At 45.4% G+C, this 18,667-nt stretch overlaps 1 protein-coding gene across 2 annotated transcripts in view; it reads left to right on the plus strand.

Moving 5' to 3' along the window:
• Positions 1 to 18,667, plus strand: part of fgd1 (FYVE, RhoGEF and PH domain containing 1) — a 38,326-nt gene extending 19,659 nt beyond the window's left edge. For both annotated transcript variants that reach the window (XM_033629095.2, XM_078169693.1), the window contains exons 2-18: positions 1,047 to 1,352; positions 1,454 to 1,652; positions 1,738 to 2,509; positions 2,646 to 2,735; positions 5,886 to 6,034; positions 6,111 to 6,267; positions 6,367 to 6,505; positions 8,119 to 8,177; positions 8,430 to 8,576; positions 8,661 to 8,753; positions 9,266 to 9,345; positions 9,537 to 9,567; positions 10,859 to 10,960; positions 11,315 to 11,443; positions 13,924 to 14,082; positions 14,343 to 14,489; positions 15,947 to 18,667. In XM_033629095.2, coding sequence (XP_033484986.2) covers positions 1,047 to 1,352; positions 1,454 to 1,652; positions 1,738 to 2,509; positions 2,646 to 2,735; positions 5,886 to 6,034; positions 6,111 to 6,267; positions 6,367 to 6,505; positions 8,119 to 8,177; positions 8,430 to 8,576; positions 8,661 to 8,753; positions 9,266 to 9,345; positions 9,537 to 9,567; positions 10,859 to 10,960; positions 11,315 to 11,443; positions 13,924 to 14,082; positions 14,343 to 14,489; positions 15,947 to 16,222 — 3,035 coding nt within the window. In that variant the 3' untranslated portion in view covers positions 16,223 to 18,667. The remainder of the gene's footprint in view (positions 1 to 1,046; positions 1,353 to 1,453; positions 1,653 to 1,737; positions 2,510 to 2,645; positions 2,736 to 5,885; positions 6,035 to 6,110; positions 6,268 to 6,366; positions 6,506 to 8,118; positions 8,178 to 8,429; positions 8,577 to 8,660; positions 8,754 to 9,265; positions 9,346 to 9,536; positions 9,568 to 10,858; positions 10,961 to 11,314; positions 11,444 to 13,923; positions 14,083 to 14,342; positions 14,490 to 15,946) is intronic.

Genomic DNA, 18,667 nt, shown 5'->3' on the forward strand with positions numbered 1-18,667 from the left:
TTGATGAATACATTAATTAACAGCCAGACTAAATCAGTAGGTTTTCAGCTGTTGGTTAAAACATCCATAAGTTCACTTCTCTGATATCTTTTGAAGGATATTTCATAATTTTGGAGGAGCTTTCACTAATGAAAGTTGCACCACCTATTTTCTTGTGCGACTGTGCAGCAGTCGAGGATCTGGGAGCACGTGAAGGATTATTAAACGACAGAGTCTGAAATGTGGGCCGGTCTCAAACCAGTAAGACTGTGGCCTTCGCTCACCTTTTCTCTGATAACTGAAGAGAGTTCAGATTTTCCTCAAAGTCCCAAGTTAAGATTCCCTTAAAATAAAATCTCAAAACACCCTTCAGTCTTCTCCTAAAGGTTCATTTAATCTTTCAAGTAAATATATAAGGTTTTTTCTGCCACTGCAAAAAGACCTTAGCAACCCAAGTAAGTGAGAAAAAACAGTTAAGGTGCCTCTGACTCTGACCACCGCCGACTTTATGAGACGATAACAGGTGTCAGAAGCGTGAGTGCAAGCAAATAAATGGTCTCCATGGAAACTATTGCCGTAAAATCTCTTTCAGTGCAGTAAATGCCTTTTTCTTTAACTAAGAAAACCTTTGAAGCGATTCTGTGCAACAGGAGAAAATTTAAGGTGTTTTGTGCGACCGGTCCCAGATGTTCAGGAGGTTTTTACCAGGATCCACTATTTGGTTTGTCCGCTCTGGGCTACTGTAGAAACATGGCGGTGCAACATGGTGATCTCTGTAGACAAACCTGCTCCCTGTGTAGATATAAACAGCTCATTGTGAGGTGGCAAAAACTCATTGGTTCTTATTTTCAGCTGATTAAAGAAAACACAACGATTAGATTAGATTTAAATCCGACACTCTGGAGCTTTAATGTGGAGACAAGGAAGATTTTTTTTTTTTACTTTGAAAATATTAGAGACCAGCTGTTTGTTTTGTTTTTGTTGGCTTTTATTTTGGCAGTCTGTGGGCGTGGCCTTTATGTCATGTGATCACCATTCTGACCTTCCCCCCCTCTTCCCCCCCACAGGTCCCTCCTCCTCCTCCAGTCCCAGTTTGCTGACTAAGAGTCTCTCTTTGGAGCCATCCTGTTCTCCGTGCGGCCACCAGGGGGCACTGGACGCTGACGCTCCCCAGCTGCTGAGCTCCGACCCAGGGCCCAGCTCCTCGTCATCAGGCCCCGCCTCTTTGGAGGGAGGGGCGGAGCTAACAGAGCGCCGTGGCTCTGCTAACGGGCTGCTGCTGGTCAATGACACGGGGCCGCCGGAGCTGCCGGCTGCCACGGTAACACCACCGAGCAAGAGCAGAGCGCCGCTGCCTGGACCCAAACCTCAGGGTAATGACCTTTGTTTATATTTATGTTTATGTTTATATTATTTACTTTGAGACTTGAACAAGTTTATGACACTTGCTGACCTCAGACTCCGCCCTCCACAGTCCCCCCAAAGCCCCTCCACCTCCAGCAGCAAGCCGGGGTGTCAAGGCCACGCCCCCGGGCTCCAGACAAGCCCCTCCCCCCTCCCCCGCCATGCAGACCCCTCCCTGCAGACCCACGGGGGGGCCGGACTCCGCCTAGCCGTGGCGATGGCACCGCATCCCCCACCTGCGTCCTGTCACTCATCGAGAAATTTGAGCGGTGAGTTCTGATTGGTCAGAGAAGGAGTGATGTCATCATTAAAGGTTTTACTGAGAATTTACAGTGTGTCCGTGTGTTTATGCAGCGAGCAGATCATCGTGGTTCCTGACATCACCGGGGGGGCCCTGTGTCCACGACTCCCTGAGCCCCCCTCCTCCCAGCCTTCATCACCACCATCATCATCATCGCCCGCCCCTCCCCCACCTGAGGAGGAACTGCCCTCTGAGCTGAAAGACCATGATGGCGTCACACTGGAGGGAGACAGCGACCGGCACAATGACCATGATGATGACAACGATGATGATGATGATGATGACGATGACGATGATGATGATGATGACGACGATGACGAAGAGCTGGCAGTGGCGTGTGGTGAGGACTTCCATCAGAAGCGTCTCTCCATGGAGTCAGGTTACAGTCCCTCAGAGAAACACCTGGAGGATGATGTGATTGCTGTGGAGATGAGGGAGCAACAACAGCAGCAGCCGGCGCAGCTCGACCAATCAGAGCTCCCCTCTGAGCGTCTGTCCCTCCCCTCCTCGCAGACGGAGGGGAAGCTGGCCAATCGGGACAGCGGCATAGACAGCATCAGTTCTCCGTCACACAGCGAGGAGCTGTGCTTCGCTGGTGTGGATGATGGGGGCGTGGCTTACCCGTGCAGTCCCGCCCTCCTGCCTCGCCTCTCCAGCTCATCCTCGTACGCCGGAGAGGGAGGGGAGGGGGAGGAGGGAGAGGCACAGGGTGGAGCCAGGAGGAGGGAGTTCTCTGAGGAGGGAGACAGTGACTTAGAGGAGGAGGAGGCGGAGCTAACGCTGGTGCTGCCCCGACCCAAGACAGACAGACAGGACTCTGCTGAGGTAAGACAGGTGAAGGTATGAAGCTGCGCCTACAGTTAGATCACATGACATGTTCTTTCATAAAGTCCTAAAGGACGGCAGCATGTAAAGGACACATGCCCCTGACATCGCCCACACTGTCTGTCTGTCTGTCCAGCTGTCTGTCCAGCAGAGGGTCTTCAACATCGCTAACGAGCTGCTGCACACAGAGATCGCCTACGTCTCTAAGCTCCACCTACTGGACCAGGTGAGTCACCTGCTGCTCGATCCTGACAAAGACAGATGTTCCAGTTTTTGCCCTTATTCTGAAAAATACGATTTTCCTACTGAGTTGTTTTTTATGGCCAATGGTTAGGATCTGGTCTTTGGAGTGTCCTTGTTAGGATTTAGTCTTTAGAGTGTCCTTGTTAGGATCTGGTCTTTGGAGTGTCCTTGTTAGGATTTAGTCTTTAGAGTGTCCTTGTTAGGATCTGGTCTTTAGAGTGTCCTTGTTAGGATCTGGTCTTTAGAGTGTCCTTGTTAGGATCTGGTCTTTGGAGTATCCTTGTTAGGATCTGGTCTTTAGAGTATCATTGTTAGGATCTGGTCTTTGGAGTGTCCTTGTTAGGATCTGGTCTTTAGAGTGTCCTTGTTAGGATCTGGTCTTTGGAGTATCCTTGTTAGGATCTGGTCTTTGGAGTGTCCTTGTTAGGATTTAGTCTTTAGAGTGTCCTTGTTAGGATCTGGTCTTTAGAGTGTCCTTGTTAGGATCTGGTCTTTGGAGTATCCTTGTTAGGATCTGGTCTTTAGAGTGTCATTGTTAGGATCTGGTCTTTGGAGTGTGCTTGTTAGCATCTGGTCTTTAGAGTGTCCTTGTTAGAATCTGGTCTTTGGAGTGTCCTTGTTAGGATCTGGTCTTTAGAGTGTCCTTGTTAGGATCTGGTCTTTGGAGTGTCCTTGTTAGGATCTGGTCTTTAGAGTGTCCTTGTTAGGATCTGGTCTTTAGAGTGTCCTTGTTAGGATCTGGTCTTTGGAGTGTCCTTGTTAGGATTTAGTCTTTAGAGTGTCCTTGTTAGGATCTGGTCTTTGGAGTGTCCTTGTTAGGATTTAGTCTTTAGAGTGTCCTTGTTAGGATCTGGTCTTTGGAGTATCCTTGTTAGGATCTGGTCTTTAGAGTGTCCTTGTTAGGATCTGGTCTTTGGAGTGTCCTTGTTAGGATCTGGTCTTTAGAGTGTCCTTGTTAGGATCTGGTCTTTGGAGTATCCTTGTTAGGATCTGGTCTTTGGAGTGTCCTTGTTAGGATTTAGTCTTTAGAGTGTCCTTGTTAGGATCTGGTCTTTAGAGTGTCCTTGTTAGGATCTGGTCTTTGGAGTATCCTTGTTAGGATCTGGTCTTTAGAGTGTCATTGTTAGGATCTGGTCTTTGGAGTGTCCTTGTTAGCATCTGGTCTTTAGAGTGTCCTTGTTAGAATCTGGTCTTTGGAGTGTCCTTGTTAGGATCTGGTCTTTAGAGTGTCCTTGTTAGGATCTGGTCTTTGGAGTGTCCTTGTTAGGATCTGGTCTTTAGAGTGTCCTTGTTAGGATCTGGTCTTTAGAGTGTCCTTGTTAGGATCTGGTCTTTGGAGTGTCCTTGTTAGGATCTGGTCTTTAGAGTGTCCTTGTTAGGATCTGGTCTTTGGAGTATCCTTGTTAGGATCTGGTCTTTAGAGTTTCCTTGTTAGGATCTGGTCTTTGGAGTATCCTTGTTAGGATCTGGTCTTTAGAGTGTCCTTGTTAGGATCTGGTCTTTAGAGTATCCTTGTTAGGATCTGGTCTTTAGAGTGTCCTTGTTAGAATCTGGTCTTTAGAGTGTCCTTGTTAGGATCTGGTCTTTAGAGTGTCCTGGTAGGATCAGGTATTTGGAGTGTCCTGGTGAGGATCTGGGGCCTCATTTATAAAGCTTGCTTATGCACTAAACGGGGCTTGAAAGTGGCGTACGCCACTTTCCACACAAAGGTTGTGATTTATAAAAATAAACTTTGTGGGAGAATGTGCGCACCTGTAAGCAAACTCTGAGTCATGCGTGCGCACATTTTGGAGACACTGGGAAGTGGCAACGCAGATGGCGAGGTGGAGGAGTCAGATTTTTATTGATGTCTCGCACAAATTTCATGTCACGCTATATCCACCTTAGATCCACATTATCATTGAAATAAAATCCAGCAGCCTTATTTTGCGCTTGGAGTGAGTGTTAATTGTTTCATTTATTTAATCTGCACTGCCTCTAACGTCTCGTTGTCCACTCTGTGAGCGCAGGAGGGGGAGAGGATGGCGTGACTGCATGGAATATATTTATTTATTTAGCTAAATATTTCCAGTGCATTTATCATGTCTCGAAATACAGCCATTAAGCACAACCGTTACACTCATTTCATCAGCCCTACTTAGACATGTGCTGTTCATGACAAAATCGGCATGAAGAAACGTGTTCGCCTATTACACTTTCATCTTTGAGTTGTATTTCAAATTACACGTTGTATTTTGGGACAGGGATACCACTGGTTCATGCTGTAATTCAGGCCGGGTGTCTGATCAGACCGATTGCCATAAACATATAAATACTGCGGTGACCCTCGTGCGTAATTGTGCAAGATGGCACTGGCACATCCTCCTTTTTGCCTCCACCTTTAATAAATGTGATTCTTTATGTCGCACATCAATGTCAGACATCCTCAAATTTAAAAGCAACATGTTAACTACATGTTGGTAAAGGAGTAGAAATATTTGGTCTATCTTTAGATCAGAACACTTTTTTTTTCTCTGTCACTGTCCGTGCAGTCCCACAGACACAGCTGACAGCATCAGCAGCGTTGATGTGTTGCCACTTTGTTTTGCTTTATTAGTGATCCCGCTGCTGTGGCCACCAAATAAAATTTTTCTTCAGTCCTCCACCTCCCGTTAAAGGGTCTCGAGCTCAGTCTCGGAGAAATTCCGTTTTTTGGTTCGTTTCTCACACCTGTCGCTGTGACTCACAACGAGAGAACACTCGCATGCCGGCTTATTTATATGCAGATCGCATTCATGAGGTGATTTGCATGACCATTTATGGTTGAACTAGGGCGTGTAGAGGGCAGAATATGAGGCGGATCTGGGTGCGCACAACTTCAGGAGGTCTCTGATTTACAAAGAGAACATTGCGTGCAAGTGTGTGCGCACGGTTTTATAAATCAGATTATTTTTTGGCGCACGCCATTTTCAGCTTTTGGGCGCACGACGACTTTTAATATGAATCCTAAGCACTCTTTTATAAATGAGGCCCCTGGTCTGTAAATATTACAATTCTGGTTTCAGCAACTTGTTGTACTCTGATAGAACCGAGGATACTGATGCGTGTAAAGACCTGATCAGGTCTCTGTGACACCTCTGGTTTCCTCCTGCAGGTTTTCTGTGCCCGGCTCCTGGAGGAGGCTCGGTCTCGCTCCTCCTTCCCCTGTGACGTGGTTCAGGGAATCTTCTCCAACATCTGCTCCATCTACTGTTTCCATCAGCAGTTTCTGCTGCCGGCGCTGCAGAAACGAATGGAGGAGTGGTGAGGACCTTTCTCCTCTTCTGCTGGTTCTCCTCCTCAGGAGTCACCTTGACTTTATTCCTCCTTCTGTCTGCAGGGACTTGAACCCACGGATCGGGGACATCCTTCAGAAGCTGGCTCCCTTCCTGAAGATGTACGGCGAGTACGTGAAGAACTTTGATCGGGCCATGGAGCTGGTGAACACCTGGATGGAGAGATCGGCTCAGTTCAAGGCCATCATCCAGGAGATCCAGGTGACTGACTGCAGGCGGTGGCTCTGTCTGTATGTTAACCTGTGGCTTTGTCCCGTGGTTGTGTCTGTCTGTGTGTTAATCCTTGTTCTGTTGCTGCAGAGGGAGGAGCGCTGTGGGAACCTGACTCTGCAGCACCACATGCTGGAGCCGGTTCAGAGGATCCCTCGCTACGAGCTGCTGCTCAAAGATTATCTCCACCGACTGCCGGAGGACGCCCCAGACCACAGGGACGCCCAGAGTACGTAAATCAAACACACACTGACTCTAATACAGGAAAGACTGCAGGCGGGTGACCGTCTCCTGCTGAGGAGCTGTACCTGCTGAATGTGGGCAGTGCCAAATGTTTTGCACACGGAAAGTTAGCTGCAGTCTAACAAGAGAATGATAGGATAGGTAACTTTTAGATAGATACATTGAAATGCTATGTTTCCTCCTGATTGACTGCACACAGGAAGCATCAGTTTGTGTCACTGTCTCCTCCTCCTCCTCCTCCTCCTCACATATTTATTTGCTGTTGGTGGAGGCTGCGACTCCTGAGGTCAGAGTTTAGTAAAGTCGAAGTGAAAATGTGAATTTATTTTGTCACTGCAGGCGAATCTTTTGTTTGGTCTTCTGCTCACAGTGAATGTAAGTGAAGAGGAGGTGAATATTTTCCATGGTAACAAGATAAATGGTCCTGCAGTTGTATAGAACCTTTCTCATCTTTAAACCACTCAAAGTGCTTTTACGCATTCATCCATTCATGCATCGGTGGCTCAGTTATCTGCGTCCATCAGGAGCAGGTTAGGATTCAGTATCAGGGGATCGACCCGCTCTACGTCCTGAGTCACAGCCGAACATGTTTCCATGGATCAGTCACAGACCGACCCGCCTGTGTTCGGCTCTTTAACTCTGTCTGGTTCAGAAACAGTTTGACAAAATGGGCCGGTCAGGAAACAGCTGATGGACGATGTCATGTTCATGTTCAGAGAGTGAAGTCAAACAGCAGTAGACGAAGTGAACCCTGGTGGTTTTCGTCCAAAACTGTCGCATGTCTAAAAATAAATACGACCTCACGCTGTGTTAATCACGTTTGTACACTGAGTCCGAAACTTAAGTCCGTCAATAAAAATTTTCATAACAGTTTTGATTTTCTGCATTTTCTGCATCTGTCAGAAGCCTTTAGAGACATTTGACCAAGAATCAGTGAAGAAAATGTGGACACAGCCGCGACAAGACAGAGGAACTGTGACTGAATACAGCATAAAGAAAGTCACTGAGCGTCATATAAAGTACAGAAACGTCCAGTGTGAATTAATTCATTTTCAATGTGAACTGGAAATTGGTCGTCAGGCCACCCGGCACCCTACTGCGGGCCACATTTGGCCCACAGGTTGCAAGTTGAATATCACTGGCCATGTCGTCCCGTTTAGAGCTCTGGGGTCTCATTTATAAACACTGCTTACACACAGAACGAGGCCTGAAAGAGGCGCACGCCACTTCACACGCAAAAATTGTGATCTATAAAAATAGACCTGATGGGAGAAACTTTGACCCGTGTTAACCAGCACTTTGGAGACAGGAAATAGGTGCTGCACATGGTGAGGTGGAGGCCTGGATGTAGAAATTGTCAAATATTTTTTTACACACACACCATTTTTGGTTTTTGTCCGCATGTACATTTTTAGTATGGATTCTACACACTGTTTTATAAATGAGACCCCAGGTTATCTGTATGTGATCTAATCCAAAGATGCTTTGAAATAAAAAACAGCACAAAACTGAGATGGATCAGCTGATGCAAAACATGGGATACCCAAATCTGTATTAAATTTCTGTGATGTGATGTCATGTGATCATCTCTCTCTGCAGAGTCTTTGGAGCTGATCGCCACGGCAGCAGAACACTCCAACGCTGCCATCAGGAAGATGGTGAGACACACACACACACACACACACACACGCACACACACACACACACACACACAGTTTGTCATTAACCTCCACCTCGTCTTTAATTAACTCCTGTGATAACACTCATTAAACTGCTTCCTGTCACATGACTCGTGACTCAGCCTGTCCTCAGGATCTGTCTCATGTTTCAGAGTTTCTGTCCACCAACAGCTTCAGAGCTCAGGAAACTGAACATCGGTCTGTCTGTCTGTCTGTCTGTCTGTCTGTCAGGAGCGGATGAGGAAGCTGCTGAAGGTGTACGAGTTGTTGGGAGGAGAGGAAGACATCGTCAACCCGACGAACGAGCTGATTAAAGAGGGACACATCCTCAAACTGTCCAACAAGAACGGGACCACACAGGACCGATACCTCATACTGGTACTCTACTGTCCTCTACTGTCTCCTACTCTGATGTTCTAGTGTTCTACAGACTGATAACTGACGGTCCGTCTCTCTCTGCAGTTTAACGACAGGTTGCTGTACTGTGTCCCGAAGCTGCGTCTGATTGGTCAGAAGTATGGCGTCCGCGCTCGCATCGATGTGGACGGGATGGAGGTGAGACATCATCAGCTGATAAACTGTAGGTGCTTCTCAAAGTCAAGGACGCTTCATGAGTATCCAGGAATGGGTCACTGAAGAGGCCCCACATTTTGAAATCCAGCTAATCGTGTGCAAAGAATTTGGTGTTTCACACCCACTGAGGATAAACACGTGCTTCCCCTGTAGAATTCAAAGGATCCTTGACACTGAACAGTCCTTCGGCAGGATTCGATGACGTATCCTCCTTGAAATTCAGCCGTCCTTGACTCTGAGACGCATCGTGCGTATGTGCCGATTTGTGTGTTGATGATCAATGGCGCTGCTTGCGATTGGTCGTACAGGTGTCTGGATGTGAACTGGACACCGTGAAGATCTCTCCTACACAGAGTCTTGTTCCAAATGATGTCACAAGCATGAGATGGCAGCAGCCGTATCCGGAACATTTTGGCTTAATTTTTGTACAGCCAGAAGAAAAGGAAACGTGTCGTCCATCTTTATTAAATCTGTCCCTCTGTCTGTCCTTACAGCTGAAGGAGACCAGCAGTGCTGCTGTTCCCAGGACATTCCTGGTGTCTGGAAAACAGAGATCGCTGGAGCTGCAGGCCAGGTACAGACAGACAGACCGACAGACACACAGACACAGCCGGACCGACGGACAGACACACAGACACACAGACAGACAGATGGACCTACGTACCGACACACACACACACACACACACACACAGACACAGTCAGACAGACAGACACTGGGTCAGCTGTTTTCTCATCGTCTCTCTGTGTGATTGTGTCTCTGCAGGACGGAGGAGGAGAAGAAAGACTGGATACAGGTAAACACTCACTTCCTGTTACCTGGCTGCAGTGATGTCATGATGTACTGCAGTATCCTGTGACATCACTGCAGGGTGTGGTTACAGGTCTGTGGTCAAACAGAGCTGCATCCAGCCCTGACGACATGGAGCTACACGTGTGTAAAAAGAACAACTTGTTGTGATACACAGATGCACTGCCTTTTAATACAGGGAGGTTTAGGGACTGTTCGTAAGAGGAGAGGAGAGGAGGAGTGGCTGTGGTGTGACTTTGTGTTTTTTTTTTGGTTTTGCGTTTGTTTTTCTTTTTGGACCCTTTCCTGAAGCTCCAAATATTTTTCCTTGACCCTCCCTGAATGACTGGAGGAAAATCCAGGACCCTCCCTCCACGTTAAATGAGTTATTAGATTTTTAAAACGTTGATGTTTGAAAGTTAAAAGTTGAAGATGAAATCCTGGAGCTGAAAAAAGTCTCATTTTCTCACTCTTTTTGTGCAAATGGTTTATTTTTGGACAAATTTTAAATGAGACGTTATTTTAAGATCAGATTTGGTTATGGGTTTGTTTTTTTTCCTAACAGGAGGGTTCGTCCCACGTGATGCGTTCAATGTCTGTCGGAAATGTGAAAATCATGACAACTTCTGTTTTTACAGTTTCTGGCTGATAAATGGTGTCATTTTGGTGATTTTTAAAGAAAACACGCCTTCCAATCCCGCCTGCAGGTTTGTAAAAAAAAAAGGTCAAAAATTGCATCGCCAAAATTTGGAAGGCATGTTTTCTTTAAAGATCGGCAGTAAAGTAAATACAAAACACAGCCATGTATATTTCTATGCTCCTCCTCTTAGCCAAAATCAAAACAGAAGTCCCTCTGAAGTGCTTCAAAAATTGTTCGACATGCCTCTCCCTTTTTGCACCACCCCTCACTAGTAACAAACACTCCCTTAATTCATTTAAAGTCAAAACATCTGTTCCATCGCCAAAACAAGTAAGAAATAAAAAACAAAACTTGTAGGTACAATCAGGAAAGACCTACCAGAATTTGATTTATATACACGTCGCAGCTGATTGGCTGTCACCTCTGACGCACCCATCAAACAACAGAAAATGTGCATCAAAACCTGTTTCACTCCGTTTCAAGGAAACTTTTTGTTCAGTCTGGAAACTGTAAAAAAACGGTGCACACGGTCACAGACAGAACGTTCTCCAGGTACAACGGCCTGATGTCACTGAAACACTTCCTGTGCAGATGTGTCAAATTAAAAGCATCACAGATGTTCAGGCTTTTATTGTGAAACGTGTGTGTGTGTTGTCAGGCCATCCAGGCGACGATCCAGAGACACGAGCAGACGGTGGACAGCTTCAGACATCTCAACTGTTCACTACGAGACGACGAGTCCACACCGCCTCACTCCCCGGTAACATGTTCACTAACAACTGACCACAGATCAGTTAACATGACAAGATGCTGTTAGAGGTGATGGTAGATTCAAGAGCTGCAGGACAAACCAGTGTCAACATGTTATTTTAGTGTCTGTTTCTGACGTTTGGCATGAAACATGCAGGAATTATCTCTGAGTTTTCAGTGACGTCAGCTGCAGCAGATAAACCACTCAGAGTTTACTTTGTTAATCTAATGCCCACTGTCCACCTCCCTCCATCTATCTGTCTGCCTGCCTGCCTGCCTGTCTGTCTGTCTGTCTGTCTGTCTGTCTGTCTGCCTGCCTGCCTGCCTGCCTGCCTGTCTGTCTGTCTGTCTGTCTGTCTCTCAGAGCTGTGTGGAGCTGGGAAAACGAGCTCCGACTCCAATCAGAGAGAAGGAAGTCACTCTGTGTATGAAGTGTCAGGAACCGTTCAACTCCATCACCAAGAGACGACACCACTGTAAAGCCTGCGGACACGTACGTTCATCATTAACAAAATCACTGTGAAGCCTTTGGATACATATGTTCATCATCGACTGTATCTGCAGTGTAGTCTGTGTTATATTAATGTGTGACCTCAGCTGCCAACAGCTGTTCCGCTACTGGTACATTTACTCATGTACTGCACTTAAAGGTTCTGCGTGTAACGTTTTACATATATTCATTTTTTTTTATTGCCGATAGATGTAGATAGATGACCTTCCCCGACAGATTCCTCTAACAGCCTGTGGATTGACCTCTACGTAAAGGACTTGGGACAATAAAGATCCCAAGGGCCTTTTTGTCTCTCTTTAAGTCTGCTACAGTGCTAACAGTAGCTAACGTAAGCTAAAAAATGGCGTCAGCTAACGTCAACAAACGACCAGCACCCACACAAGTCCACACATGCTGTATTCCTGCCATATACATTTTACAGCGGTGGTCCGGTGGAGAGGGACCTTCTCAAGGTGCCCTGTAGCAACTCCAATTCAGCCAGAGCACCACCGAGCACCCAAGCACAAGGGGTCTGGTCATAGACCGCCCTCTGAAATCAGCAAATGTTCTGTTGCTGCCATTACTCGAGTTAGACCCAGCGCTGCCGCTGGCAACCAGTCCACTGGAGCTGGGGTTTGCACTGCCTGAATTCCAGACGCTACATCAGTTAAATCCAGGCTCCTTTCCTCCAAGGGAAGTGATGTAGCAGTGGGGAGTGAGGTAGAGGGTCCGCAGGCATGGATGTATACAGAGAATTTGATACAGCCTTGCAGCAGGGCCCCATTCATTTCTATGAAAGTTGCTCAGTGGCGCATGAAGCCAAAGTGGTTAAATTGCAGTGCAGAAAATAACCGCGATGACTGAGCACTGCTTCTGTGCAGCCCAGGAAAGACTTCTGACAGCTGAGTTGGCTGCTTTGGGTTTAGCACTCCATTAACTTGAATGGGGATAAAATAATTCAATTATGTGGCTCTTCCAGACTTTCTAAATGTTATCAGACCAAATAGATTAAATCTTGATAGTGAAACAAGCCATTTGGGGGCTGTGTTGCTCAAAAAAATGTATCCAGTCTCTTTCACCATGTAAGTCAATGGGAAAAGTGTTATGGGGCTGCAGGGCATCACGTGACGTGTAATTACAGTTTGGCCACTACAGCAATTTAGTCTGGGGCCGTTTAGTGGCTGTTTTGGTAAGGAACCAGAACCAGGGCGAGAGAGACAGGATCCGGAATTCGATGGATGCGCCTTTCCGTCAAAATAAAAGCACCAAGCTAATAAAAATGCAGTGAAACTTTTTAATTTAAAGAATATAATTTACAAGAAAAGCCCCAAGCCATTAAGTTAACTTTTTCTTTTATTGTAAATCGATGGTGCGCCAGAATTTAAAGTTTTACTTTGGTGAACACTTTAACTTTGGTGAATTTGGTGAATTCTGGATCCACTCTCTAGACCGGAACCAGAATCCAGACAAAATTCAGAGTGAATGGAAACTGGTAACGTGAGGCTATAGCAATTAGCTTCAAAGCCCGGCGCACCTACTGGGGGCCTGGCTGTGCTAGCTAGCTAATTCTTGTCTCATTTCTTGTGGTCTGATAAAAAGTAAATTAAGTTTCCCCTGGTGCAAAAAAACCTAAACCATCCTAACATTACAGGAAACATTCGGCTTGCTAATGCAGCCGAATTACTAGCTAGCTAACATAGCAAAATACAGTCTTTAGTGATTAATGTCATCTAATTCATTCAGACTTCAGGCCTGATCTGGCTGGTAAATTAGTGAGCTTTCTGTTAGTGAATCAGCTAACATTAGCAGCTCACTACATTAGCTTGCTTGCTTGCTAACTTTATAGATGCTTTCTGAGTGGATATGTCAGTTGGCTAGCTTTCCAAATTACTTCACTAGCTAACTTGGTCCATGATATTCTGATTCAGCCAACAATAAATAATGGAACTGTACAAAGAGCAGTAGCCATGAGTGATGCAGGGGCAGCAACGAGCTAATCATAACCTGAGCTAAGGTTAGCCAGCTAGCTGTAACTGAGCTTCAAGGATCTGTAGTTGGTTTCATCGTAACGTTAGCTGATGACATGACCTGTAAGCTACTTAGTATCATAGAGACAATGGTCCAAACGAAATGTAATAGCAATGTTTTTCTACATACGAGTGTAATTTATTTTCAAGCGTTCTGTCAACATGATGACAGTCAGTCAGTGTCATGTTTGTTAGTGTTTTGGTCGATGCCCAGGCGCTCGCTCACGGAACAGGATGCTAACTGCAGTTCACTTAATGGCCTTAAAGAGAGGAGTCAGTAATAACATGGATATACTGAAAGTTACATACAGAACCTTTAAGAACGACTGAATGCAGGACTTTAGCTTTAAAGTATTTTCAGTCTGTATTAGAACTTTTACTGCAGTAAAGTACCTGAGTACATTTGTAGTGCCCTCAGAACCTACACACACGTGACTGACAGTTTGTTGGCTCCAGGTGGTTTGTGGGAAATGTTCGGAGTTTCGTGCTCGCCTTTCGTACGACAACAACCGCACCAACCGAGTTTGTGTCGACTGCTACGCCATGCTGGTGGGGGTGTGCCCCTCGCCCGCCACGCTGAGCAGCAGCACCCAGAGGAGGCGCTCCATCCTGGAGGTTAGTGCGACATCACTGTGACATCACCAATAGATATTTGTTGTTTCTCTATTGTCAGTAAAAGGTTTTCAGCTCTGTGAGGTTTCAGGACTGAGAACCACAGGAGAACTGTAAATACTGAACTGTATTTGTAATATTACTGATATCATATCAGGAATTAAGAATATGTGACATCACTACAAACATTTGTTTTTTTTTAATTTTCTGTCTCTATGGCAGAGGACTGATGCTCTCTTCATCTCTGTCTCTTGTTGCCATAGAAACAGGCCTCCCTGGCAGCAGAGAACAGTGTGATTTGTAGTTTTCTTCACCACATGGAGAAAGGAAGTGGGCGGGGCTGGCAGAAGGCCTGGTTCGTCATCCCTGAGAACGAGCCACTGGTGCTCTACATCTACGGAGCTCCGCAGGTACATTATTCATATATACTGTATATGACAGCTGCCCCCTACAGGCTGCAGGGCTCATTACAGCCACAATATCCAAGTAAAAAATGTGTTCAGCCTGGTCGAGCTATCTCTAACATTTGGTTTAGGTATGTTGTGCTAAAATCCATTAGATGCCACTGTGTCTTTGAATAGTCCATCTCTACAGGAGGGTAGAAACAAAAAATGTCCTTCCAGACAGGAGCGCTCTGTGCGGCGGGATTTTCAAAGGAAAGCATATTTTTACGCCTCTTCGCCGGCGTAAGCTGCGGCCAGAGGCATAATGTTTTTGGTTTGTCCATCAGTCTGTCCCATTCTCGTGAACACGATATCTCAAGAATACCTTGAGGTAATTTCTTTAAATTTGGCACAGACTCAACAATGAACTGATTAGAATTTGGTAGTTAAAGGTCAAAGGTCAGGGACACTGTGACCTTATGTTTTTGGTTTGTCCATCAGTCTGTCTCATTCTCGTGAACGCAATAACTCAAGAACACCTTGAGGTCATTTCTTCAAAGTTGGCACAAACGTTCCTTTAGCCTCGAAGATGAACTTATTAGATTTTGGTGGTCAAAGGTCAAGGTCACTGTGACCTTGTCTGTCTTGTCTCATGAACATGATATCTCAAGAACAGCCTGAGGGAATTTCTTAAAATTTGGCGCAAATCTTCACTGGGACTCAACAATGAATTGTTTGGATTTCGGTGGTCAAAGGTCACTGTGACCTTATCTGTCTCATTCATGTAAACGCCATATCTCAAGAACACCTCAAGGGAACTTCATCAACAGTGATGGGAATAACGACGTTATAAATAAACGACGTTACTAATGGCGCTACTTTTTTCAGTAACGAGTAATCAAAAAATTACTGTCTCCCCTGTTATAACGCCGTTACTTTAACTCACAATAAAATGTACCGTTACCCGGCTTTACTTGAGTTCACTGAAGCGGCTTTCACCCAAGCAAGCTCCTTTTGCAAGTTTTTTTTCTTTGGTGAGGGCAGGTGAGAGGGAAGGGAGGGAGAGACCAGTGGTGTAGTGGTAGTTGATGAGGTGGGTGTACTGCTAGGTAGATAGGTAGCTTACTGATGAGGAAGTAGGCATACTCTCCTATATTACAATGGCTTTTTAGCTGATAGGTGGGTATACTATACGCGATTAATGGAGGTTCTTTAACTAGTGTAGATAAGTGTACAGTGTTTTATAATGATTTATTCTATTAAGTGTCAATTTCATTCATTTAACATATTCAATGTTGAGTTTGAAGCTGTGCTGATTGTATAGATCTTCTGTGTGTGAAGCATCCATGTTTTCACTGACATGGATGGAGACTGGTGGGCGGAGTCATACAATCACAGGGCAGACTGGTGGGCGGAGTCCAACCACTGGGTGGTGATTCTATTATCTAGTAAATAACAGACTGAACTGATTATCTTCCCACCAGGACGTGAAGGCGCAGCGCAGTGTCCCTCTGATTGGCTTCGAAGTCTCCCTTCCTGAGCCATGTGACCGCCTGGAGCGCCGCCACGCCTTCAAGATCTCCCAGAGTCACCTGACCCTGTACTTCAGCGCCGAGGGGGAGGAGCTGCAGCGGCGATGGATGGATGTCCTGCTTAGAGCCGGGAGGGGGGAGGAGCCTCAGATGCACCGGCCAATTGTGGAGAGTCTGGAGGAGGAGGGGGAGGAGCTATTGGCTGCAGAGGAGGGGGAGAACACGTGATTCTGTGGGACGACGAAGGATGGGGATGATACAGAGCAATCCTTATTGGAAACCATTAAAACCAGTACACATACAGCCGATATCTAGCACACACACACACGCACACACACACACACACACACACATACACACTGCATGATTCATCTTTTTTTTTCCTACCTGCGCTGTGACGCAGTGAGGTGGGCGGAGCTTCTTCTCCCACAGTAAATCCTCACAGGAAACACTGTGTTTTTTCTCCCCTGAGTATGGTCTTAAACACTACAGTACCCATAAGCCTCAGCCACCGTTGCTACGGGGACACCACCACCCAGAGCTGTGACATCAGAGTTGTATCATATGAAGTGAATGTGTGAGTTTATCTGTCAGCAGTAAGAAGCTCTCTGATTGGACGTTTCCTGGAACATAAAGCACATTTTCTCACCTACTGTCAGACGGTCTGTCAGCTGTCAGCGGTTACTGTGAGCTCCTGATTTACCTTTAAATACACATTTAAACTGTCTGAGACCAGCGAGCGTCAGAATCTGCAGGACGGTCACAAACACAACACAACTACACATTCAGTCCGATATCTTCATTTATCTCTGAATCGATATCAACTCCACAAACATGTTTTTTCTTATTTTACCTTTTTTAACAGCTGAGATTAAAATCTGTTTTTGTTGAGGGAGTCCTGGACAAGACGGACTGCAGTACAAACAAACGATGATGAACAGACACAAAACAAAAGAACAGAAAGTATAAAACATCCCAGTGAACAAAATGCAGTACAGGCCGCACTTCCAAAGACTCCCAAAGAGCCTGTCTCTAGGTCCCTCAAAAAACATCCACAGAAATCAAATCATTAAGTTTTAAAACATTCTGCAGAATATATCTGGAACCCTTCTCCCAACATCTGCTGCAGACAGCTAATTCGTCCTGAGACTGAAGAGACGACGGTCCAGCAGCTTACGGTCAAATATGAATACAGAGATTAGATAAAGAAACGTATTGACCTCACAGTCTGAGATCTGGACTCTGAGACTGAGACATAAACGTGTAAAGACGTCAACAACAACGTCAACCTTCATTAACCCCAATGAAAACATGAACGAGGATAAACACACAGAAACACATGCTGGAGTCAATCTGGATCAGAAGCTTCACATCCCAGCCAGTTGCCCGAAATCGCCCCTTACAAGAGATTCAGCCCTGTTTTTAAAAGATAAAGTTTATTTTGAAACCTGTCAACAGGAAGTGGAGTTTAACTGTTGAACACGAAGAATAAAAAGACCCATGTGTCCCCTTTAAATGCACTTGAAAGACATTTTTAACCCCAAATTTCCCCTGAAGAAGAAAAAAAACTGCTGCTTTGTGACCTCCGAACCTGCCAATCAAATCACCTGTCTGGAGGTAAACTACACTTCCCAGCAGCCTCTGCTCCGAGGCGTTCTACCTGAAGCCTCTCTGCCCTCTGCTGGTGAAGTCTGGTGCTGCAGGTTTTTATAAAATCACTGGGGCAGTTCATCGCCATCCTGCAGAAATATCAAGAATCATCGGTTTATATACTTATTATGAATATATTTATTTTAGATCTCAGAGTTCAAACTGCATCTTCAGTTCACAAAACGTAAAACAGGGAAACTGAAGTCCGCTGATGTTTCAAGTTTACAACTTTAAGTCCAAAAAGAAACAAAAAAAAGACTTTAAAATAGAAATGTTTGACTTAGTAGCCTCAGATTGTGTCTCTACAACTGATGAATTAATAAAGATAATTTAACAGTACTATTACCCTTTGACATACGAGGTTTCTGCAGGAATCTGATGATCTCTGCCCCAGATGATGATGATGATGATGATGATGAAGGCGAAGGTTTTTTTTTTTTTTTTTTTTTTGAGTTGGTTGTAAAAAGTTTGAGAAAGAGTTTTTTTTAAGATGGACGGAGACATGAAGAGGATGCAGACTGGACTGTCCCCCTTCATGTGATCAGACGGACTCGGTGCGCTCTGTGTCCTGGATGAATCCAGCAATTAGACGGAGCCGATCTGAACTGAACCCAAAAGAAAAGACTTGAGTTGTTTTTATGATGTGGTCCAGTATTTCTCTCTCTGTCTCTATAAACACCTTTTGGACAAAGTGTTTTGATAGTGAAAATATTATTATTAATATTATTATTATTGTTATTCTGATGAATCTATCTGATGCTATGATGAACTGATATTTCCGTGTTTATGAGTCTGGGTTGTGTTTGATGTTTGCTTGATGCAAGTTGATGCAAGAAGAAAACAAAGAGTAAAAATTTTGTAAATATAATTTATTCTCCTGTGACCTCCCCGGTCATGTGACTGTGTAAAGGTTAAAGGTTAATGCTCGCTGTCCCTCCACGCTCTGCAGACCTCCACACAGCCAGAGCCAACCAGACGGCTGACAGCATGAAGCTCAAAGGGACAGTCTGATGTTTCAGTCAA

The sequence above is a fragment of the Epinephelus lanceolatus genome, chromosome 8, assembly GCF_041903045.1.
Source record: "Epinephelus lanceolatus isolate andai-2023 chromosome 8, ASM4190304v1, whole genome shotgun sequence".
Lineage (NCBI taxonomy): Eukaryota > Metazoa > Chordata > Actinopteri > Perciformes > Serranidae > Epinephelus > Epinephelus lanceolatus.